General features: G+C 38.9%; 1 protein-coding gene across 1 annotated transcript in view; it reads left to right on the top strand.

Annotated features, from left to right (window-relative positions):
* The window catches only part of LOC128700046 (uncharacterized), a 46679-nt gene that overhangs the window by 609 nt on the left and 19521 nt on the right, over positions 1-26549 (top strand). Inside the window, exon 2 of the mRNA XM_053792983.2 lies at positions 26379-26544. Within this exon, the coding sequence (XP_053648958.2) occupies positions 26379-26544 (166 nt within the window). The remainder of the gene's footprint in view (positions 1-26378; positions 26545-26549) is intronic.

The following is a 26549-nucleotide window of genomic DNA, read 5'->3' as shown; positions in this document are numbered from 1 at the left end:
CATAACTAATAACTTAATTTACCTCGTATACCAGAGATGTGACCTCATATATATTGTCAGTGGGATACATGTTACCTCACTGAGCGTGGGCAGTACATCTCCATTGTTCTGAATTAAGAAATACAAAAAATATGATATTGTTGATCTTTACTCTCTATTTACAAGTTTAAAAAATCATAGTATTTAAAGAGTTTGATGTAATGAAAAACTATTTGATAAATAATTCCTCCAAAATGTTGATAGGTGTGTTTACAAGGTCCTTTGATTAAATGCAATAAATTTTTTTTGGAAAAACCGGGAAGGGTCGTGAAGTAAGATTACATCAATATAAATGTAGCATTAAAATTGTTCTATTTATTCATGAAATAGTTTATCATCCCCACCATCCAATGTTTTGTTAAAATCTGAGTAATTTGTAAAGAGCAAACTAATGGTTAAACGAAATATAGTGAAATCAAGTTTTATATATAAATAGAACTGATTACAATTGAAATATAAGTCCAGGATTGTATAAACCAGATTCTCTCATTCTACATCAAATTGGTGAGCATTATAAGTTATGCTGACGAAGAAATTCACCTTTACCAGTTACTCTTAACATGATTAAAATTTTGAGGAATTTGCCTAATATACCATGCTTTTCTAACTTTAAAAATCAAAACATTAGAGATGTCCTGCTCTCACTGAAGCAGCAACCAACTCGCTGCCAGAGGTTTGAGGTCACAGTTTTACTTATATTATTTCTTGATAATGTGAGAGATCATGAAAGGGCTCTGAATATTACTTTCACGGTAGTTATATTGTATATCTGTCTCTTGCAATATTATTGCAAATATGTAAATATATATACCATATCTCCTGACAAATAAGGAATACAAGCCTAAAAGATGCGCCCCAATTTTGACAGGTACTTTCTAGGAAAACTAAAAACTTGCAGAGTTTGCTTCCAAACGATAGTGAGACAGTGAGAGGCTGCTTTTTGTGTACAATGTTGCTGAAAAAGGTGAAGCCTTGCACAGCCTGTCGTCTGCCCCACCTCCATGAAATACCAAAACAAATATGGCTGTTGTATAGAGACTGCCTTTCAGTTATTTCCAGCTGCTGAAGCTGGCTTGCTTATTATGTACAAGCAAATTTTAATTTATAATAGTTACTAATCACTCTTAAGTAATCTGGGAAACACTTATGTAGGGAAGGGTGCTAGTTGGCCGGTGCTGTAGCAATGTAACCTACACTTGATAGTAACCCAAAGCTTACCCTTGTGCCTAACCTTGAGTGTACAAGTGGCAGGGTGATTTTCTAAGATTTTTTTGAGAGAAAAAAAAACGTGCATTACATGCCAACAATACGGTAATAAACACACACACACACACACACATTATATATATATATATATATATATATATATATATATATATATATATATATATATATATTTATATTATTGTAACCACGAACGAGTGGTATTGATCAATAGCAACACTGCGACTAGCCAAGGACTCGAACCCATGTTGTTTTGGCCCGCCTCATTGTGAGCGAAAACATATGACACTAACCCACAGGACCACGCAATCCTACAGGACTGCGTGGTCCTGTGTGTTACACACACACACACACACACACACACACACACACACACACACACACACACACACACACACACATATATATATACACACAGGGTATCATATAGGGAGAGCCTTGGTCAGGGTAAATCCCAAAATTCTAATGTCTAGTCACCCCTTCTTTAGTCATTCCTTATGGCTCAATCCATGTATCTCTATTGCTAGTGCAATAGAGATACATGACACGAGGCCACAGCTGGAAGCTGAAACCACAGACGAGTACCTTTAGTGTCAGGAAATTTTAGTTATAAAATTGACAGGAGATGTAAGTACCTAGGCACCGAAGTGATAGAGGCAGGATCAATATTAAGCTTAATGATTAGGTATGATAGGGCTCACGATGCCAGGAGAGTGTGAACCCAATAGCAGTGACCCTTGAAGTCATAAATATCCGAGTATAAATGGATGAGTACATAAGTCGTGTATTGGGCTGTGAATGACTTTTTTGAGATTTTTAAAAAAATAGAGTTTGATTTGCCAAACGAGAATTCACTTCAAAGGTAATTCGGTTTGTGTGTTCCTCTGGCGATATTCAGTAGACCACCTCCTATTACGCGCCCAGATCCTGTGTTTCCATCACATTTTGCGTCCTATTTCCATATATTGCTGTAAATGTCAGCTATCGCACTAGAGCAGGCAGTATATATACCTTCCCACGCTCCTCGGGCCTCTACTGTTTTATGCTAAATCCAGCATCCACTCTGCTTCAGTGTTGTTGCACCCTCCTCCAACCACGCTGCCAGCTGCTTCGTGGACTTGTATCATACCAACCCCACAGCACCGTCTCCCCTGCTGTCCAACCTACCAAGCATAAACAAATAGTGATTCCCAAACTTTTTCAGGCTGCCGCCCCCTTGGCTCCCAGGCCAGATTTCTAACGCCCCCTTCCCCACACGCACATGCGAACACACCTCTTTCTTGGTAATAGGTTTACTGCAAATTCAAAACAACAACTAATCTAACTATAAACCAGTGTATTTCACAAATAAAAATTAACATTGTAAACCAATTTACTTAACAATATGAACGGGTAAATTTGCATCTCATTTGTAACTACTACCTTAACAATTTTAGTGAGATGGATGTGTCTGGTGCAGGAACATCAGCTTCTAAACATCAGGTTTAGATCCCCCGATGAAGTCTTGGATCCCCGTGCACAGTAATTTTCAGTCTGTTTTCGCGGAAAGAAGCCTCGCTCTACTAAATATGATGTTGGAAAGAAAGTAAAGAACATCTTGATTTTTTTCTACAGTGCAGGGTAGCGGTCAGGTTTTTTTTTTTTTTTTTTTTTTTTTTTTTCAACCAAAAGTCTTGATATGATTTTTTGAACTTTGGCTTCAGCTCAGTGTCATTTTGGAGTGAAATCAGTTCTTCCTCCACCAATCCTATTTCCTCATTGCTGATATCAAGGAATGGGTTAATCACCCAGTCTGGTATTTTAAGCAAAAAAAAATCCTGAGATTTGTCAGACATGTCTCTATGCAGCTCCTTCAGGTGTGCACAGTCACTTGAAGGGCATCGTCTGGTATGCTCTTCTCCAATTCAGAGAGGCTTGGAAACTGAAAGAGCTCACGACGGGATATGTTACATTTGAGTAACTGTAACCTGGGCAGAAAAGTGGAAAGGTTGATTTGACTTTGATAAAATTAACCTCATTTCCTTGCAACTGCAAAGTAACTTCGCTGAACTTTGTGACTACATCTGGCAAATAAGCAATGTCATGCTTGATGTTTCTTAGCTCACACAGAACAGAAATGGAGACTTGGAGGAATTCAATAACTGTTTTAAAGAGTGAATAGAAACGTCTCAGGAAGTTTCACTTTCACAGTCAAATAAGTCCAAAACGTTCAAAATCTTCTTCATTCTCAGTTCAGAGCTGTTGAGACAGTCAGGAATTGAGAGCATGTGTCTTGATTTTATTTACAACTATAAAAACAGTGCTTGATGATTTGTGAAGTCGACCACTTAAGTGTTTTGCAACCAGAGGTTGCCTGTGGATTGCACAGTGCACCGTAAACACACCAAGTACAGCTTTTTTCAAGAAACTGATGAAGCCACGCTGACAACCTGTAATCGATAGTGCTCCATCTGTTGCATAAGCAAGAATGTTGGTAAGCGGGATGTCTTTCTCTGTGAAAAAATTCTCAAGAGCACGAAATACTGACTCGTCTTTTGTATGTTTCTAGTTGTCTTGTAAATAACAGCTCTTGAACCAAACTTTCAACTCTGACGAAACGAACATAAGCAAGAAGCAAAGATTTGTTGCCTGGCAGAGTGACTCGTCTAATTGTAAGCCAAAATCTGTTATCTTAAGCATGTTACACAATGTCTTCACTGTTTTCAGCCATTTCATCCACTCTTCTTTGAACAAAGTCATCATTGAGAGGAATAACTTTAATAATTTGTTCACATGACTTGTGTAAAACTGTGCTGAGAACCTCACGTACTGTTGGTAGAATAGGCTCTTCCCCAATTGTGTGAGGCTTACCAGATCTAGCAATCAGCAATGAAATATTGTTTGATGCACAGAAACCATCACTTGATTGTTTAGAAATGCTAGCAAGCATATTTCTAATGATTTTCCATTTCTGTAAGTTTTCTCGAAATGGTTGAAAATATGCTAAATTCTCGCCTGCTTTATCAGAGATTATTTTCTTCAAATGTTCAAGAAGCCTGGAAGGTTTCATGGCTTCATTTGAAAAGACACACAGTAAGCACATTGGTTGGTGTTAGTTATTTGGTGCTGATACAAATCAAGATTTCAGGTGTTCCACATTATATTGCCCACACGTCTTTATTTTTTTTTGTCTTCTGTGCTGCGGCCATATTCTATTCTGGAACAAAAAATATATGTTCTTTGTAAAAATCATGCTAATCATAATATAATGCAGCAGAAAATCATAAGAAATCTATAGCAATGCATTTACTAGGAAAAGTACATGACACATAATACAAATATGAATGTTAAACTAACAATCAAATCCTTAAGAACTACAAATCACCGCCTTACACCCTTTGTCGTCCCTCCATTAATACCACTCAGTCATATCTTTATTATATTATACTTTAAAATGTGCATTACAAAACTGAAGATAAATCACAGTGTGTACATGCCTAGAGCCTTGGCCATTGTAAACATGAAAATCCGATCATCAGCAGTACCTGGCTGGTGTGTGGCACGTCCGTGCAAACGTTCGGACTTTTAACTCCGACTTCGGACCTCAAAATAAAACCATGCTTTCGTGTATATCTCTATGTTAATTTATTCTTTGTAAAACATTTGTATTATTTAAGTGTTCGTGACTTCGATTTTGTCATATAGATTTTTTAAAACAAACGCTCCCTTAGCTCTGATGGAATCCTGCAGTCCCCTACCACACCTCTCCAACCCCCCCCCCTTCCTAGATCTTTCCATTGCCCTCAGAGGGGCGGTACTGCCCACTTTGGAAATCATTGGGTTAAATTATCCCAAGTTAATGTTCCCATAATATATGTAACATATTGTAAACTAGACGTGTTTCAGACACAGTGTGGTCCAAGAAAAGTATCCTAATATTTCATAAATCCAGTCGTCTGTGCCTCAGTGCACACGACTGGAACAGTGTAGAGTCTGGCATAAGTATATAATTCAGAAAAATATCAGCAGTGAAAATTTCAAGCAAATGAGAAGAAGCATCCATAAATTAATGTTAGAATTCCTTCAATAAAAATGGTTAATTAGGATATACACAGCCCAGAAGTAGCCTTTCACAAAAAAATCACTAACCTTGACGCTAAACTGATATGTTCTCCTGTTATCTAGTGAGGCCAATATCCTAAATTAACCAAGCATATTTAGTTTGAAAGTCGCTCAGAAGTTGAATTATTAATTTATCTGCGGTCATGGGTTGACGGTAATTTGGTGCGACACTCAGAAATTACTGCATGAAATTCAGCATTTCAGTTTTCCCAGTGTCGTGCAATAGACACAGTAAATTGGGGCGTGCACAGTAAACTGGGGCGTACACAGAAAATTGGGGCGTACACAGTAAATTGGAGCGTACACAGTAAATTGGGGCGTACACAGTAAATTGGGACGTAAGCAGTAAGTTGGGGCGTACACAGTAAATTGGAGCATACACAGTAAATTGGGGCGTACACAGTAAATTGGGACGTAAGCAGTAAGTTGGGGCGTACACAGTAAATTGGAGCATACACAGTAAATTGGGGCGTACACAGTAAATTGGGACGTAAGCAGTAAGTCGGGGCGTACACAGTAAATTGAAGCATACACAGTAAATTGGGGCGTACACGGGCCAGAATCAATCCAACGCTTTATCTAAGTAAGACTGACCAGCGTTCAAGAAAATAAAAACAGGTAAATAAGAAATTAATTCAATATTATTTAGGTATTGGGTACACATACAATTTTTTTTCAATTGTTTCAAGGGTACACAGATGATATGGGCAAATAGAAGTACATTATGTAACTTTAACTTAGGATAACTCAGTAAAGTCAGATACTGTGACTTATTTCTGATCAGAAAAAACATTCTCTATTTACGTCACAGAAATTAATTTGATTAATAAAATTATCACAAGAAAACTTGCACAACCTAAATATAAAATCATCCCAAAACGCGAATTATTTTTTTTATATTTCTTTTTTCATTTATATTGTATTAAAAATTTTGTACAACCTTAACAGAAAATAAAAATACATTATTAATGAAAACCCAGTTTGATGAAATTTGTTTAAAAAATTGGTAAATTGGCATCCACACATCCCATATTCAACCACAAAAATAGTTTAAAGTAAGTTACATCCACGTTAAGGGTTTAAATCGGATCTGAAGAAGCATTCTCTAGTTACTGGATGGAAAGCAAACTTAAATTTACACAGGTCAAAGTGAAAGAACATAAGATAGAAGGAACACTGCAACAGGCCTACTGGCCCATGCCAGGCAGGTCCAACTCTCACCCACCCACACCCACTTATGTATTTATCCAACCTATTTTTAAAATTACACAACGTCTTAGCTTTTATGATTGAAGCAAAACAGGAAAATATCTTCTCCAATAAGTGAACTGATTCCAACGATACCATTTTTTTTTAACTATATCAAGAAAATTTAAACTTGTACCTTGTAAGACTAAACTTATGGGATAAAATCTTTTTCACAGAGTGAATCATTAATAAAACTTTGAAGCCAATCAGAAGAAACATACTTTAATTAGTGACTAAAATTAAATTCTACTATTTACTCAATAAAATCGCAGCGAGAGAATTATGTTCAGGAAACCACAACTGTGGTGAAAATTTGAATATAGATGTGCATAGATGTGATCTTATGTATATACATCCATACTCCCTCATCCATGTTTTTAACAAGGATGAGGCCCATGGGCTGGATGACTGTTTCACCAATCTATATTCTGGTAGAAAGTTATGAAAAGAAATTTACTACATCAAAAAATTTGCCTCCACAAAAACAAAACTTAATGGGCACCATCCGACCCTAATATGCACCAGCCATTAAATACTGAAGTTGTTCTGATAACATAAACTTAAATTTACACACTTGAATGTTTTGTTGTTTGAAGCTTCGCCACTGAGGGTGTAGGAAGTTATCTGAACCATTAAAGGAGGCTGGGAATGTCTTAAACAGCTTTGTTAATGGGAAACTCATTCTTCAACACATTTGTTGGAAATTTGAAGCCTAATTAATGAGGTGTTCTCGAGTCATATGCAAAGTAAGAAGAAAAGACAGAAGAAGAAAAAATCAGACAACTTTCAAAGGTCCCCCTTTGGGATCACCTAGTAAATCTAAGGTTATTTTAGCCTAATTATCCCTTCTGGCGTATCACTCACTTATATCTGAACTTGTTCTAATACCGATCATTTTGGAACCTCACGTGTCACACTCCAATTCTGACATGTCTTACTCCTGCTGCTGCAGTAAATTCCCTTTATCCCTGCAGTTTTTTCAGTCTTGTGAGGAATAACATGAAATACCTTCTTGAAGGACAAAGATAAGAAGTCCAGTCGTCCTTCATGCTCTCTCTCGTTTCACTTTTGTTACTTTGTCTCAGAACTCCAGCAGGTTTGTGAAACAAGAATTGCCTTTGTTTATGAATTCCCTGCTCTTCTAGTTCTCCCTCAAACCCCTGATTATCGTCTCTATTATCTTAGGTTTTATATTTCAGATATCTGACAATTGTTCTTCATGTATTGATTTGTTATAGATTTATTTAGTGGTTCATACAGAGCTTCTGTTCTCTCTTGCAGAACCCATTGTGATAATTTGTTGAGTCTAGTTGATTTTGCTATATCAAGCTCAGTCAAAAGTTTAATCACCTCATCCTGTTTTGTGAGTATGGTTTCCTGTACCTCTTACTTTACCCTAAATTTTTTTACTTTGGTTTTTATTTTCGTTTCCAATGATTGTTTTTTTCCCAGTTTCCACTGAGAACACCTTTTTAAATTCTTCCTTCATCTCCTCACAGACTTGTTTCTCGAGCCATAGGGGTATTGATCTCAAAAAGTAACTCAAGATGCGCTTTTGTTAGCTCTGCTTTTGTTTTCAGTTTTATTTCCTGGTGTTTTACTCTCGTTTTAGAGGTAAGTGTAAATCACTTTCGATTCGGACCTGGATTTCGTTGGTCTGTCATGTTCAAACTGTTGCTCAGCATCTGTTCTTGCTTCTCATATGTGTTTCTTGGTCTTCTGCTCACCTCCCTGTTTTCTTCAGTCCTTTGCTTTCTACAATTTTTCCATGTTCTTGTATTTTGAATTTTCCTCTCCTCATTTTTTATTAAACCACTGGTTATCTTAATTTTTCCAGTATTCTCTTCCTAAAGTGGGTGTGAATTTCTCTTCTGCCTCTGACATTTTTCAGCTAGGTGCTCCATCAACTTGTTCTTTGACTTTCCTTCCAGTTTCCTTTCCCAATGCACTGCTTTCATGAAATCTCTCATTCAGAGTTGTCTCTTCTGAAATATAGCTTCTCCTGCTCCTCAACAGGACATTCTACCCTCAGTGTAAGCTTTCACAAGGAATTCGAAAATCAGTACTACAATGCATATGTGTGTTGTGTACATATGTTGTGGAAGTATTGTTATATAGTCATAGCCTCACTTGTTTCCAGATACTGTTATATTCCTACCATTACCTCCAGACACCTTCGTAGCTCTACCGTTTCTTTTCGAAAAAGCCGTTGTCCTACCGTTGTTGCCAAACATTGTCCTAGCTGCTGTTGCCTTCCCTCTCCCCTTACTATTGAAATACTGCCATAAATCAAAAGTTACTGCACACCTAGCGGCCTCAACGAGTGCGGGTGCTGCGCTCAGTGTCACCAACATTTTTATTTTACCCTAAACAACACGGAACAATGCATCAATAATTTAAAAAAAATGACAGACTGGTACGTTACGAGCTCGTCTCAAAAATACAGGCCACATTTTATTTTTAAATTCTTGGGCCGTGTGCACGTGGGTATGAATTTTATTTTTAAATTCTTAGCACGTGCATGTCCGTGTATGCTTGTTTTATTACCTAATAATAGTTAAATCGCAGTATTCTTATGGTGTCCCATCATCAATGAACAATTTGTCGTTTAAAGTCTCAGAGGCACAAACTGGCTCTAATCAGAGCACATTCTAGCTATCTGCTACTGTTGGAAAAATAAATAACATTCAACGTCCTTACGCTTTCTATCTGTCGTTATTTACAAATACATTTTCTTATTTTCGCCAGTGATGCAACTGAGACATCTTCACTAGGATATCTTATTTTCCTTTAGACATACAATTAGTTATTTCCCTCTAGGATAAATCTGTGGATTATCATCTTTGTTTTCGGTTTCTTTTTTTCATTTTTTTCCCGTTCTTTTTTTTTTCGCTTGTGTATCATAGTAAAATGCAAACTGAAAGTGTTGTTGGTCATTGTCATTCCCTCTAATTTATAGCCTACTTTTTGTACTAATAGCAATCTCTTGACATTTACTGCTTAGTCTTTTTTGTGATTCCATTTATCTGTGAAAGCTTACATGAAAAAATATTCGTTAATAGTTTTTTTTTTAATTTACAGTTTTTCATCCTTCCTTAAGGCTATGTCATAAGTCTTGCATTATAAATTACCGGTTAGCCATATTTTAATTATTAAAAGCTTTCTTACAAAAAAGTTCACATAATTATGACATATTTAAACTTGCATTTAAATGTTTAAAAATTTATATAAAGATATATATCCCCCTTGCATAATGAATTAGCTGCCCAATTAACTACACACAAATTAATCAACTCAGTAATAGCGTTCTTATTGAAAGGCAGTGAGAACTCATCTAATTCTTCATCCAGATAGGATAACTGATCCAGAATAGGAACACTGGTAAACAACGCAGTGACATCAAAACTTACTAATGTAAAATCACTGGGCATATTCAAATTTTGCAATTTGTCAGTGAGGTCAGCAGTGTTTTTTACGTGGGCTTCAGAGATATTGCCAGTCATTAGAGTTAATACTTTTACCAATCATTTAGACAATTTACATGTCACCGATTCCATTGAACTAATAATAGTTTGACTTCGTTAGACCAACTACACAGGTTTGTCATTAAGAAATAATGACCTGCTAAAACACGAAACGAAAATATTATTTATTGAACTGAGAAAGACCAGCAAAGGTTCTTCAACATGTTACCACTGGAGTGGGAAGATCATTTATTAGATTACGTATATAAGGAATTCAGAATGAGACGGAAAACCGAATGTTTACATGTAAGAAAATTAAACAACCTCATAGAACAAAGTGGTTGGTCCCAACATGCAAACCAAAATTTTGCCATGAACCTGTCGAGACCGACACACAGCCCAAGGATATGGGTTAAGTTTTGCTCTTCCTATTGAAGGCCCTATGTTGACCTTGTTAAAACTTTTCACAATCTGGAAAAAACAAGGTGACCTTTCCCCGGAAACGTTTAATATTTGCAAAAGTATGGTATATGAGGCTTTGCTCAGACCTGCGGAACCGAGTTGTTCTAAAGGATTTGTCAATTCATACCATGAATTACGGAAAGATCCTAGATTTTGCTTCACGGAAGCTGGCAAAATGAATGTCATAATGGTCATGTCTGAGGATCTCATCTTCAAGGATCACAACATTTCTATAATCACATCTGCGAAGAAACTGATGGGATGGATAATGAGAGCATTCAGGACAAGAGATGCCAAGCCAATGATGATCCTTTTTAAATAATTTGTTCTCTCTAGGCTATAACACTGCTGTGCATGAACATGTCCATTCAAGACAGGCGAAATTGCAGTTCTAGAGAATGTACAGAGAACCTTTACTGAAGATTTAAGTTCCATCAAACACCTTAACAACTGGGAAAGCTTTGAAGCACTTGACTTGTACTCACTGGAGCGCAGGCGAGAGAGATGCATCATAATCTACACCTGGAAGATCCTGGAGGGACTGGTCCCTAATCTGCAAACAGAAATCACTCCCTACGAAAGAAAAAGACTTGATAGGCGATGCAACATACCCCCAGTGAAAAGTAGGGGCGCCATTAGTATACTAAGAGAAAACACAGTAAGTGTCCGGGGCCCAAGACTGTTCAACAGCCTCCCAACAGCCATAAGGGGAATTACCAATAGATCCCTGGTTGTCTTCAAGAGGAAGCTGGAGAGATACCTTCAGTCAGTGCCGGTTCAGCCGAGCTGTGGTTTGTATGTTGGACTACGTGCGGTCAGCAGTAACAGCCTGGTTGATCAGGCCTTGATCCACCAGCAGGCCTGGTCATGGACCGGGCCGCTGGGGCGTTGATCCCCGGAATACCCTCCAGGTAGTAATTATGGACTAAGATTATAGCGGTAAAATTAATATGTTACTAGATAACAGGAAAATTTAGAACTTTACTGAGAGGTAATGAAGAATTGATTAAATAAGTGTCAGCTAGGTCGGCGACGCTTCCTTATATATATAAACGGTTTGATTAAAACTCGTGAGCCGGGACTTCCAGCGAGACCTATTATAAGCTCGGTGGGATCGGCGACATATAACTTGCTCATACAGTTGGTAAAAGTATTAACTCCAATGCTTGGCTTCATCTCTGAAGCCTACGTAAAAAAATAATGTTGGCTTCGACATACTGCAGGATATAAACTAATGTAAAATAATCGGACACAATTATTCAACATTAGTAAGTTTTGATGGCACTGCGTTGTTTATCTGTGTTCCTGTTCCGGATCTATTGTCCTATCTTGATGAAGAATTAGACGAGTTTTCCCTGGCATTCGAAAAGAACATTATTGAGTTGATTAAGTTGTGTGCAGTTGATTGCAAATTTGAGTTTGAAGGGAAATCCAGTGTCTCCTCTATTCAATCTGTATATGGAGTTTTTTTGAGACTAAGCTGTTGAAAGATATCCTTCCCCGTGAAGCTAAGTGGTTCAGATATATGGATGATATCCTTTATCTATGGCCGAATGATATGGATCTGGATACATTTTAACAGCTCTTGTCCCGTCTATTAAATTCACTGTAGAGAAAGAATTGGACTTCAATTAAACTTTCATTCTTATAAGTTCTGATCCACCTATTTGATAGAAAGTTCAAGTGAACAGTATATAGGAAGACCACTAATGTTTGCTTATATATCCACTACTATAACCATGAAACAAGAGTAAAAAGGAGCCTTTCTCACTACGTCCCTGAGAGCTTACGAAGATAAGATAAGAGATTTCGTTCGGATTTTTAACCCCGGAGGGTTAGTCACCCAGGATAACCCAAGAAAGTCAGTGCGTCATCGAGGACTGTCTAACTTATTTCCATTGGGGTCCTTAATCTTGTCCCCCAGGATGCGACCCACACCAGTCGACTAACACCCAGGTACCTATTTGCTGCTAGGTGAACAGGACAACAGGTGTAAGGAAACGTGTCGAAATGTTTCCACCCGCCGGGAATCGAACCCGGGCCCTCCGTGTGTGAAGCGGGAGCTTTAGCCACCAGGCCACCGGGCCACGAAGTGCAGTCGGAGTTTCTTGAGGAAATTAGGAAAATCTTTGATATTGCTACGAAGCCTACACGAAGTTTATGGAAACGGCTGGTTAATATATATATATATATATATATAGTGTGTGTGTGTGTGTGTGTGTGTCGATGAGCCTAGAACTCAGTTCATTGAGGAAACCTTTTGTTTGTTTTCACATTTCACATGGGACTCCAGTTCTAATGTAACTAAGTGGTGAAAGTTAAGATACTTGTGTAACATCTGGTTATCTTTATTGTAGACGTTTCGCCATCCAGTGGCTTTATCAATACAGATTCTTTGGACATAATATGAAAACTGAAGACCTATATACAAAAGATGAGGTAATCAGTCCCTCAGCCTTGGAGGTGGTGTTTAGAGCACCGTGGTCGTAGAGATTTCTTATTATGTCCAAAGAATCTGTATTGATAAAGCCACTGGATGGCGAAACGTCTACAATAAAGATAACCAGATGTTGCACAAGTGTCTTAACTTTCATCTTGTCGGTATTGTAATCCTGTCTTGCGTAACTAAGTGGTACTGATGACTCAAGTTCCTATGTTTGTTGTTTACAGCTTCTCTCCTGTATTCAACAGCATTGCCCTGTTGACCAACAGTAAAATGTAAGGTTAAAGGATACAAAAAAACTGTGACATTTTATTGTGGACACGTTTCGCTCTCCAGGAACTCCTGAATAGCGAAACGTTGCCATAATAAAATATCACAGTAGTTGCATTGGTGACCTTTTACTGAACATTTTGTTGCTAATTCTACCATTATTTTTTTAATTAACACATCGGCCGTTTTCCATTGAGGCAGTGTGACCCAAAAAGGGAGAAGCACTTTCATCATCATTCACTCCATCACTGTTTTGCCAGAGGCGCGCAAACACTAGTCAAAGTGCAGGCGCTATACTTCCCACCTCCAGGACAAAAGTCCAGCTAAACGGTTTCCCTGGACCCTTTCATAAATGTTAGTTCGCTCACATTCCAACAGCACATCAATTCATAAAAATAATTTGTCTCCATTCGCTCCTGTCTAACATGCTCATGCACGCTTGCTGGAAGTATAAGCCCCATCACACACAAAACTTCCTTCACTCCCTCCCTTCAACCTTTCTTAGGACGACAGCTACCCCTTCAAGTTATTACGAACACACGTAAAGAATGGCCTGTGAGACCTGGTCATAATGAGAATGTGGAGCAACAAAACTCAAGAGTAGACTATAATGTACATTTGCCTTCACCAGATGATATATACAGGTATGTGCAGATAGAATAGTAAGTTTACACCACGATGACAGATGGCAAAGCAGAAGCCAGAGAGTGTGCACCATGCTCATCCAGCTGCTAGGCAAGTCTGCCAGTGCTTACCACAAGTGAACTATGTTGCTTCAGCTTTGGCAGGCTTGACTGTGATTGGCCAATGAGCCAAGGTACTGATTTAATGACCCGTACTCTATTGATAGTTAAACCCTTAGTGCCCAGTTTACTGGTTGGGAGTGTGGCATGCGCTGAATAAATTGTAACACACTATTTCGGTGGTGATTTATTACATCCCTGTCCAAGACCTACTTCTGTTAGGAAATTATCTCCCTCCTACATACTCTAACCAGAGCCTCACTCTCCTAATAAAGACTCTTAACTCCTTTCAGTAACCTACCACCTATTCCATACACTTGCAACATTTACCATTTTGCTCCTGTTCACCCTATCATATGCCTTTTCCAGATCCATAAATGGAACAAAAACCTCTACCTTTATCTAAATGCTGTTCACTTGTATGCTTCACTGTAAACACTTGGTCTACACACTCCCTACTCTTTCAAAAGCCTCTTTGTTCATCTGTGATCCTTCTCTCCGTCTTACTCCTATTTCTTTCAATAATAACTCTACCATATATCTTACCAGGTATACTCAACAGGCTTATTTCCCTGTAATTTTTACATTCTCTTTCGGCCCCTTTGCCTTAATACAGAGGAGCTATGCATGCTCTCTGCCAGTCCTTATGTACCTTCCACTCTTTCACACACATACTAAATAATAGCACCAACCGTTCCAGAACTATATCCCACCCTCTTTTAATATTTCTCTTGATCTCATCAATCCCAGTAGCTTTTGCTCCCTTTCGTTCTACCCACATCCTCACGCACTTTCCCCACAATCACATCTGGCTCTTCCTCACTCCTACAAGATGTTAAACCTCCCTGGTCAATGCACGAATTCACAACTTTCCTATCAAACCACGGTACAGGTGGGGATTGAACTTATGGCAAGTTCAATCCCTACCTATGCCGTGGTTTATCTGCAGTCCTGTCATTACTCTTTCGTGAATTAACTTCCGTATCTTCATCATCGCTTAACAGGTCCTCAAAATATTCATTCCATTTTCCCAGTACCTCCAACTCTCTATCAAATAACTCTCCTCTCATATTTTTAACTGCCAAATCCATTCGTTCTCTAGGCTTTCGCAACTTATTTATCTCACTCTAAAACTTTTTTCTTGTTCTCAGAAAAAATGTTGATGGCATCTCACCCACTCTCATTAAAGAGAATGTAAGGTTCAGGTCCACATCAGTGATCTGTCATTCTTCCTGGTATAGATTATTAAGTAGTCAGTGTGGTTGTCAGGATTGTGGGATATGAAGTATCAGGTTGGCCTTTCAGCTGGTCACTCAGAATAGAAGAGAACAGAAAAGACCCGCGTAGGGGGTGAACAGGGAAGTGGTGATAGTGCAAGAATAGGTTAGTGAGAAGAAAAGTCATTAGCGATAAAGAAAAAGCAAGGTCTTAACTCAGCAGTGTATCAGTCATGGCAGAGTTGGAAGACGACGATCATGACTGACAGTGTGGCAGGCGAGGCGCAGTCAGAGTCAGGCAGGACAGGAAGAACGCAGTCGTTAGGCTCTTCGACACTTCACAGCAGTAATGGTAATAGAGGAAGAGTAGAGGCAAGGGCAAGCTAGAAGGTCAAAAAACAAAGGACGGGCTGGCTGGTCACTCAGCAAGAATGATGTTCCTTTTGATGATGTTGACAGCTTTGTGCCTAACAAGTCAACCCTAGAAACCTTGACATTTCAAAATGTGCGAAGCATAATAGCCAGCTTCCCACTGCTGCAAATATTATGGTAATCATTGTGAATATTGTAGTAAGGTGGACAATTATCGCAATATTGAGAGTTTGAGGGCTGGGACATTTGCCCAGTGCCGAAGTAGAAACTGATAATGGGAAGTTTCCAGTGTGATGCACACTCGTTTCTGTGAGACCGTCAGTCTATTTAAAAAAAAAAAAAATTTAATGGGATTGTACCAGCTGCACTGTCTGCTCACAGGTCGGCTCACAGCTAATTTTGCTGCTGAAGCTGTGAGAGTCGTTAATGTCACTAATGAAGCTGGGGTGGTGCACTTCCTCTGAACCATCCAGGCTGTGTTGAAAAATTTATGTTACTAGTTCATTGGATGCCATGGTGGAAAATTACTTGTTGGTATTTTTACATATTAAATTTTATGTAAATGGATATGACAATATTTAATGACAACTACATATACGCACACAAGAGAACGCACATGAAAACACACACACAAATGGATGCTTGCATATATGCGTAATCATGAGAAAAGAAAACGCGCACATAGACGCACATGAAAATATGCGCAGAAACGCACGCACATAAAAATGACTCATGCATATGGGTGCACAGGAAGCTGCACTAACGCACGCAAATGAAACAAGCCCACGAGAGCATGAGCATAACACACATAAGCACGCACAACACTGAAAATACACACAACCACACGAAAATGTATACGAACACACACAAATAGGTGCGTTCAAAATACCGTAATTTCTCTCGTTTACGGAACACAAAGTCACAACAGAGAGCGGAAGCGAATATTGGACTAAGAAATATTGCCCTGAACGCTGCCAGTGTACACAACTGAACACTCGTCCGGCTGATGCAGTACTCCACTCCAAAACATCACCTATTTTCCGACGCAACGTTGTGCCATTGTGTCAGTATTATTATTTCCAATGGTTTTGTTGTTGTAATTGTTTTTTGTGACTTCTCGTTTGCTTAGTGTAATTGTTAATTCTATCACTGCAATTGTTATTTTTTTTTTTTGTATTTGTTTGGTTATGTAATTGTTAACTTGCTCAATGGAGAAAGTAAATAAAGATACTAAAATAAATCGGGAAAAAGGAATTAATGTACGATTTTTATGGTTTTTATCGCAAACTAAATTATTCTTTCATATTGTTGATAAGTTAGAAAAAAAAATACCCGGAAGGAAAATGTAGAATATAACTTTGATATGTCTATGTCTAGCATTAGGAATAATATAAAGAAAGAATTAAATAATAAAACTTAACTTTATAGGAATGCAGTTAGAAGCCTGAGTAGATCTATCGCTATCTAAGATAACTTGAGTATCGATAAGTACGTTTATGGAATTTGCAGTATGAACAGACTAACTGATGTTGCAGTAGTCAGACTTAGGGTTGGTTATAATTACTTCTGGTAGTTTGGCAGACACAAACAGATGGTCAAGCCATATACAAGGTATATGGCTTGACCATCTATACAAGGTATATGGCTTGACCATCCTATAGTCACTATCTTGAACACTCTATGCTTAACTGTACGCTGCTCAGGTCTTTATATTTGATAAATATATATATTTGATAAATCAAGGTATCTTATTCATGAAAATAAGATACCAGACACATTAAGCAAATTTCCTAATTTTGCTTGCAACAGATAAATCAACTGTACATATAAATTCAGATGTACTCCTGTTAACCTTTTCGGGGCCTAGTTCCTAGGCCTTGTATGTATCCATATGCTCTTGTGCTTCCGTCCACAGGATAAATATGAGGTGCATTGTTGTTATTAGATTTGTTTTTGTAATTTTTTTGTTATCGCTATATTTATTGTAATTGTTGGAATTACAGCATATGGATGGTATACAATACCGACAAGATGAAGAATTAGACACTTGTGCAACATCTGGATGTTTTTAAAGATACTCAGATGTTGCACGTTGTCTAATTTTCCATTTTCATGGGATTATTGCCACTAATTGTTTTTCAGTGAAAGTATTGGTTTTGTTAATGAAATTGATTTATTACTGTAATTGTTGCATTTGTTATTGTATTTGTTGGTTTTGTTATAAGTACTGATTTTGTATTGTAAATGATGGTATACGTATATACATATAAATGATGATAATGGTCATTTTTCTCTAGTTATTGGTTGGCAGTGCATGTGATTTTGGTGGATAGACATGGGTGTGTCTTGGCAGAGGAAGAAGGTTTCTGGTTGTTGGTTGCCTTAGTAGATGGTGCTGGGTGTGTCCTGGCAAAGTAAGAAAGATCTGGAGGAGAGAAGTATTTGGTGAAGAGTCGTGTGATAAACAAAGTAGGATTCGCGTGCTTTTATCGGGGTTTAGGGATTCAAGATATTTTCTCTTATCCCTTCCTTTTTTATTATTTGTTTCTCCGTGCTTTAGCGACCCCTTCTTGTTTCCAGAAATCATCGTCCCTCACGGTCTGGTCCCAGGACAAGAAAGTCTTCACTTTCGCCTCCCCGACCTCCCTTGCTAAATGCTCCTCAGTGTTTTTCCCCTCGTTATTTCAAAAGTCCACCGACTCTATGAACTTCCACGTCCCTCCATACACGTGGATTCTGATTCTTTCACTCCACTTTCTTTCTGCATCTGGAGATCCTATCTACTAAGCTTAATTCACACAGAAGCATAATGCCGAGAGATAGACGTATAAAGTGCCAATGTGCAAAACTGAATTTTGTTGGGCTAATATTTCGCTCTGTGAACAGCATTATCAAGTCATGACTTCCTAAAATTCTACTCTGAGCGGAGTCTTGTCCCAGAAAAAAATTTGTTCAATGTAGCGTGTCTTCGTACTTGGCGTTCTTCATAACTTTACATCAGTGGTACACAATACCAGTAAGGAATGAATAAGACACCTGACACCTCGTCAGTAAAGATACCCTGGCGTTGCACATGCATTTTATTGCTCAGTAATGACCCACATGGAGACAGACACATAGAGATTGATTGATCTGTATGTTTCGACCACCTTTTAGGATTCCAGAAAGGGGTCTAAATATACAGATCAATCAATATCCTGTGTTTGTCTCATATGGGTTATTATTGAGCATCAACATGTCTTAATTGCACTTGCGTTATTCACGCATTTTATTCTTGATATATTCTTATTGTCTATCTATTCTCGTTGCATCTGTTTTACGTTTTCCTTGGCACTTTGAGTCGATTAGGTCTGCATTTTATCCACATTGTGTTGAGTTAATTTAATATCCCCTCCTCCAGTCCAGCGTCAGTAGCAGCCGAGAAAATGATCTCCGTCACCACAGGGGTCGCTTTTAATTATTTCCAAGAAGATTAATGTTTATACAGTTATGTTTATAAAGTTAGTAAATGTGTCCAGTGAATAACTGTGTCCAGCTGATTCACGATTGTACAGCTACGTCAAGTTAATAAATTTGTGAATAACTGTTTCCAGTGAATAGCTTTGTCCAGTTGGTGATATGTATATCAGTGCGTCTCTGGTTCACCAGTGTTCAGCTGGTGCACCAATGAACAGTTGTGTCCAGCTGGTGCACCAGTGAATAGCTGTGTTCAACTGTGTTTAGCTGGTGCGCTAGCATATAGCTGTGTCCAACTGGTGCACAAGTGTACAGCTGGTGTTTCAGTGTACAGCTTCGTCCAGCAGGTAGATCAGAGTATATCAGTGTTCATCAGTGCACCATTGTACAACTGTGTCCTGCTGTTATACCAGTATGTTGCTGTGTCCAGCCGGTGTACCAGTGTGTATGTATTCAGATGGTGAACCAGTGTGTGTGTTCTGATGGTGCACAGTGTATAACTGTGTCCAGCTGAGGAATATTTATAGCTGTGTCCAGATGGTGAATATTTATATTCGTGTCTAGCTGGTGAATATATATAGCTGTGTCCAGATGGTGAATATTTATAGCCGTGTCCAGCTGGTGAATATATATATATAGCTGTGTCCAGCTGGTGAATATTTATAGATGTATCCAGCTGGCACACCAATGAATTCTATATATGATTGACTATAAACCCAAGATAGGTCCTAATAAAGAACTTTCTGTGAATAACAAAATAATGGACAGGTAATCGAACCGTGGTCCACTCGAGTAGCAGCGCTGTAACCATCAAGCCACGAAGATTCTAATAGGATGATTTTGCACCTAATCAAGATAGCTGTGTAACCCGGCACCAACTGGGATGCTAATATCTCATCCCGAACCCCAACAGATTTCATGGCAAATCTGTTTTCATACCTTTCCATCCATATAGTTTGTAAACTTAACATAAGTCGCAATGAGCAACTATTAACCTAAAAGTCAATAGGTTCTTAGAATTTAGTCAGTTTTTTTTTAATAGAATATCTAAACATTTAAATAAAAATTAGTCACACTGCTTATTTCTCTTGGGATATTCTTATTTTTTTACTTTTTAATTTATTAATGCACATGAAGCAGAAACGAGCGTGTATATACAGACATATTTAAAGATGCATAGCTATACATTATAATCGTAACTAAGCGCTAAACCCACATGCGTCATACAGGGGTATATATACAGTTAGGTAGATGGGTAGATAGATAAAGTGCATGACAGAATGGTCATCATACAGCTTAGACATGAGTCAGGATAAATTTTCTTATATACACTGACAAAGAAAATACTCTCACCTTAATTATTATTATTATTATTATTATTATTATTATTATTATTACATACAATTGGAAACACTAGATCTGTAGGTCTACTCCTTGAAATGAATCAAGAATGATTCACGTAAAGGAGGGTAACTCCAATATCTTGGATCAAGAGCTCTTCAGAAACACTAAGGAACCTCCCTGCCCCCCATCATTCCCTGGAGAATTACCCTCGGATCGTGGCAGCGCCAAACTCCACAAACTTTGACCGCCCGCTCAAGTGACCTCAGTGAGAATCGCATCAACATTGGAAACGCTGACACGAGGGCTGCCTGCAGATTTGTACGTCCGGGTTCGTGGCGGAACTGCTGAGATCGTCGACTCTCAGACAAATTCACGTCTCGAAGCGATGACAGGTCTGCTCACTCTGAATCTCTGTGATCCCGCTGATGGCAAACACAGCCATGACTTTATCAAATTCTGCAACGTCGAGATATAGCCAAAGAAGCGAGGAATTATTCACTTGAAGTCTTTGTTCTTCTTTTTAGTCTAATCTAGTGGCGACTCTGTTCCCTAGGGCGTTTTTCATACATATGTTCGGTAGTCATTCCGTCTCTCGAGTCTCTTAAAAGATGGTTTTGTATGCTTGAAAAAAATATTAATTGAGAAGGAGACACTAGAAGCCGAAACTGTTTGAAATCGTTGGTCTGGGAGAACTTTTCCTTCATTCTCTTGGTGGATCCAGGGGTGGTGATGGAGTAGTCGGAGCGAGCTAGGTCGGGACCGGGGCGAGACCGGGCCGGAGAGGTGCAGGACTGAACGGGATTGCACTAGGAGAGGGTGGGCTGGGCGGGGTGAGGTGGTGAGAGATGGGACAGAGCCAGATGTAACAGGGCAGGGCAGGGTGTAGCAAAGCGGGTCGGGTCAGGACGAAGCAGGGCGGGATAGGACAGTGCAGGGTAGAGCGGGATTGAGTAGGGCGGGGTAGAACAGGGCGGGGCAAGGCGAGGTAGAGCAGGGCAGGGTAGAGCAGGGCGGGGCCGGGTGGGGGTTGGGTGGGGTTGACACAGCAAGAGTGAGGGGCAGTGTGTCGCCTACAGGTTATATTGTTTCCATTTTAACTCGGTTATTTTGTCTGGCCAACCCTCGCCCTAACCTCCTTCCCAACACCCTGCCATCGTCCTCTCCAGCACCCTGCCATCGTCCTCTCCAACACTCTGCCATCATCCTCTCCATCACCTTGCCATCATCCTCTCCAGCACCTTGCCATCATCCTCTCCAACACCCTGCCATCGTCCTCGCCAACACCTTGCCATCATCCTCTCCAACACCCTGCCATCATCCTCTCCAACACCCTGCCACCATCATCTCCAACTTCCTGCCTTCATTCTCCCTCAATTCCTTACCTCTCACTTAACTCCCCGCCTTTCCCAACTCTCTCATTCTCCCCACCTCCCTCTACTCTTCCAATTTTTCCGTCTTCCCTACCGATTTTGCTTCCTATTTAGTAGTTGTTGCTTAGTAGGACCCCAACGTAAATAAATCTGAGTTATTTTTTATCCTCGGTAATTTACACATATGTTACTATGTATGATAATTTGTGTAACTGTATTTATGTGTACCTCTGGATAAGTTAGACACATGCAGCACTTGGGTATCTTTATTGAGGAAACATTTCGCCACACAGTGGCTTCATCAGTCCATACAAAGGAGAATGGTGAAGCACAGGAGGAGTCTGAGGTAATCAGTCCCTCAACCTTGAGTCGATAAAGATACCCAAGTGTCTAATTTATCAACTTGTCGGTTCTCTGAACCATTCAGCTACATGTGTACCTGTACCTAAATAAACTTACAGGTGAAGCAATGGTTCTTTCTTAGTGTTCAATCTCCCCTCAAGGAAGGTTCCTTGATGTTGGTGAGGGGCTCTTGATTTAGGGAATTGGATCTGTGCTCCAGTTCCCTGAATTAAGCCTGAATGCCTTCCACATCCCCCCCCCAGGCGCTGTATAATCCTCCGGGTTTAGCGCTTCCCCCTTGATTATAATAACAATAATAATCTTAGTGTTCAAGCAGGATGTCGTGAGGCTAGTGCTAAAATGTATTCTCAGTCATTCATTGTAGTTTCATAATGACGCAAAGTTTTTGGAACTATGAATCCGCATTGTTTCTACATGTATCACTTACCTCCTCTTAGGGCGTAAAATTAGTCCAAATTTCCATCTATTCCCCTTCCCCGTTTTCTTTTCACTCTTATAAAAGAGTTTTTGAAATCCATTTCCGTGATACTGGAATTATCATCATACAAATTCTATTTTTCCTATGTATAGGTTAGTCCCTCCTGAGAAATAGTAATTCCTAAATAATGGAAAATCTGGCTCTGCTGAAACGAAACCTTCCATGGTCCCATTACTCTTGAACCCTCATTGCAATACTTAGCGATATTTTAATCATCGTACGGGAGTCTTCTAGCTCAAGTTGACGGATTTCCACACTATGAAATGCATCCTGTGTGATGGAATATAAAAGAGAACTGTACTTAACTTTTGTTTCCATTATATAACAATCATATATAAAATAGAAGCACACTGCCGAAGAATCCAGTTTTAGAATAGTCACAATACGGAGACTGGAACAATACACAAATAACCCGTACATAGGAGAATGAAACTTATGATGATCCTTTGGTCCGACTTGGGCCATGTGTGACTAATTAATGATTCAAGTCGGACCGAAACGTCGTCATATGTTACACAAATAACCCACACATAAAAGAGAGAAGCTTACGACGACGTTTCGGTCCGACTTGGACCATTGACAAAGTCACCATATGTCGTCATATGTTCCATTTTCCAGTGTGCGGGTTATTTGAGTAATGAATCCTGTTTTGCTATAAAAAAAAAAACTGTCCTTTAATATTACTGTTTTTCTTCCATGTTTAATAAATATTTCTTTTGTCTTTGACTAAATATCACCCGGGCTTAATTCTGGGCAAGACGTTGGGACATGCAGTTTTTATTCACTAACAGTAAATAGGTACCCAGTATAATCCAAGAATGGGGTTGTGTAATGGAGAGAAATGACATTTTATACCATTTCTCTCCATAACCCAAGAAAGCCAAACTGATTGGCTTTCTTGAATTATACTGAATTGTTATCCCTCAGGGTTAACAATCTCTCCGGGTTATCAACCTCTGGGTTTCAAAACCTCTGTATTTCATTTCTGCGAATGAAATCTTCAATAACTCCGTATGAGAGTAAAGATACAAACCACAAACAAAAAAAAGAACAGATGAAACATGACGCATTATGGAACTTTATCAAGCTAATAATGTTCCTACGTCAGCGAGTCGTCGTTAATTAGGTGCCCTCGGTAGAGCACCCTTTAGTGGTTGCCTCGTAGCTTAATTTTCACTCATAGCACACTAAGACCTCATCCAACTGGCTTCAAATTTCCCAAGCTTGTATGTGGTAACTAGGGTAAAATTCTTTGAATACTTGACATGGGCAGGTGCCCTATGAAAAGAGCTGTAGATCAGATTTCATCCTTGGAATGGCTCCAATAACTTTCAAAATCTTCTGCTGCTTAGCTTGTAACAATCAAGCAAGGTGCCCACTATTTCGATTCTAGAGAAAGTGAAATCCAAGCGTGTAGGTGACAGTTTTGTGTGTAAAATAGTGCAATACTTTAAATCATGTTACACATGCGTGATGACTGGTTTTGGAAACCGACAAGTTGAAAAAATTGAGACACTTATGCAACATATGGGAATCTCTATTGAAGAAACGTTTCTGCACACAGTGGCTTCATCAGTCCTGCTTTTCATTGGACTGATGAAACCACTGTGTGGCGAAACGTTTCTTCAGTAGAGATTCCCATATGTTGTATAAGTGTCTCAGTTCTTCATGTTACACATACTGAGTTTACCTCTTATGGATGGCTTTAATATTTATTAGGTGGTGCATCTTATGGGCAGAATAATAACCATTAAGCTTAGTTTCTGCGCATGTAAACTTATTAAAGTTCTAAGTAAATAAAACTTGGAATTTCAGGAATCCGTGCCCTCATGAAAAAAAAAAAAAAGCCTCTTCTAATAGGCTTCAAATTTTCAGCCCTTGTGTATTTTCCAGAATGCAAATTTCGAGGTTATTAATGGCCTGTATAAGTCCCAATATGCTATTTTTTTTTATTAGATGAACGGTGATATTCATTTCCATTAAATAACTGATCACCGCCTCAACTTATCAGTTTTAAAACATTTACGCTGGGTATTCCATTAGAAACATGATACTGAAAAGTTTAGGTTATTTAGCTCAAGATTTGAAATTTTGATGAAACTGTTCGATATCTTTTAATCGATGGATTCAGAGCAGTTACTGAAGAATATGCTTTTTCTGATAGGCTTTAAAGTTTCAGTATTGATGAGATATAAAGGAAGCTGGGCTTTTATTAGAAGGGTATTTTTTAAAAGGCCTATTGTTCCAGGCCATATAAAATACCAGCGTGTTACGAAGTTACCATGGAGGTAAGAGGGAGAGGGGTTATAATACCTGGTCTAGAAGTATATATAAAGTTAATTCAAAATAAGCCACCCTAAGCCCCCATGCTTCGCAAAATTCTACCCATAATTTTAATCAGGTGGTCAATAACTAACTTTAGGTATCTCACTATTATAAAAATACATAATATCCATAACATATACAAATAAGATCTGTCTTCACCTCATTTCACATTTTACAAAACACCCAAGTACACCACTACAAGTTAATTAAGGTTAGGACATAGAAGGAAAAAAAACATTACGCTAGGTACCAGTGAGTCGCCATAACCACCCTATCTTAGTCGGCTTCAGCCTCCTGTTAAATGCGCTCATTATTTCAGAATCTTACCCTCACACATTGGCCCCACTCTAACAGGGCCAGGCCCATACCAGGGCCCATGTGAGCGTATATTTAAACCCTTAAACCAGCCTACGGCATGAGAATTATAAGAAAATAATCCAAGGTACTTAGTTACTATGCCTGGCATCACGCAACACCACCTCTCTCTCCAGAGGTGTAAAATCACAATAGTCACACCGCTACAGAAGTCATGCCGTGAGTTCATTCACTAAGAGCACTCACAAATCGATGATATAAAATTATGGAGAATTTTTTCATACAAAACATTTTATTGTATAAGCGTCACATTAATGCAGAGACTTGTATAACACAGAGTAAGCACAGTTAAGAGAGCACATGAACAAGAAATAAAGTGGTACAGCAACTTTACAGAGAACACATCGTTGCTTTACACTTTTCCATGAGCTCACTTTGCTCTTCCTCACACGATACATGTCAGCTGTTTCTCCTCGACGTGTAATAGAAGAACGTAACAACATAAGCGGGTCTAACCAGCTCATATTTAGCTGGTTCTTTTCGAATCCAGCCCCTTTCACTCAAATACATATTTTACCTATTCTAAAAGCTTCCTAAAGTTTAAGCTTCAATTATTCTACTAATTCATCCTATGGAGATCCTATTCAAATGTAAGTATTCTTCCTTATGTATCTGTCTAACTTAAAGTTGAAGCTTCAATGACCTTACTTGGCAGATGGTTTCACTCATTGACCTCTCTATTGCCGGACCAATATTTTCCAGCATCCTTTCTTTATCCAAACTTATCCGACATGAAGCCAATACTTCGAGTTCTTTCTTGGAAGGATGTCATCAGTACACTAACTCTTTTAAAAGAATGAAGGTTCAGGTCCCTCAATCTAACTTTGTACGAAAGATTCATTATACAGTGGATTTTGTCGTCCTTCTTTGTGCGTTGTCCAATGTATATCTATTCATTTTGTAATATGAAGATCAGAACTGATCAACATAGTATTAGTGAGTCCTTGGTAATTATATGAAGTGTTGCAGTATAACGTTTGGACTCTTATTTACACTTCTTGATGTTGGTGTGTGTCTTCACTGGGTGTGAGTGCGTATAGGAGTGTGCCCTCTTCAGCGTGTAATGTGTTTGTATCCTCCACAGCGTGTAACAGGACGTACTACGGGCGAGTGGGCGCTACATACACACTGCAGGTGTCCAAACCGACCAGGGGGACACTGCCTCATTTCTGCCAGCTCACCTTCATCGCCTCCGGGGACATGTACGGAGACCTGGTGCAGCTCAGCATCGACAAATTCAACCTAGGCAGGTAAA

The sequence above is a fragment of the Cherax quadricarinatus genome, chromosome 64 (genome assembly GCF_038502225.1).
Source record: "Cherax quadricarinatus isolate ZL_2023a chromosome 64, ASM3850222v1, whole genome shotgun sequence".
NCBI lineage: Eukaryota > Metazoa > Arthropoda > Malacostraca > Decapoda > Parastacidae > Cherax > Cherax quadricarinatus.
The sequence above is the reverse complement of the archived record's forward strand: the minus strand, read 5'-3'. Positions and strand labels throughout refer to the sequence as shown.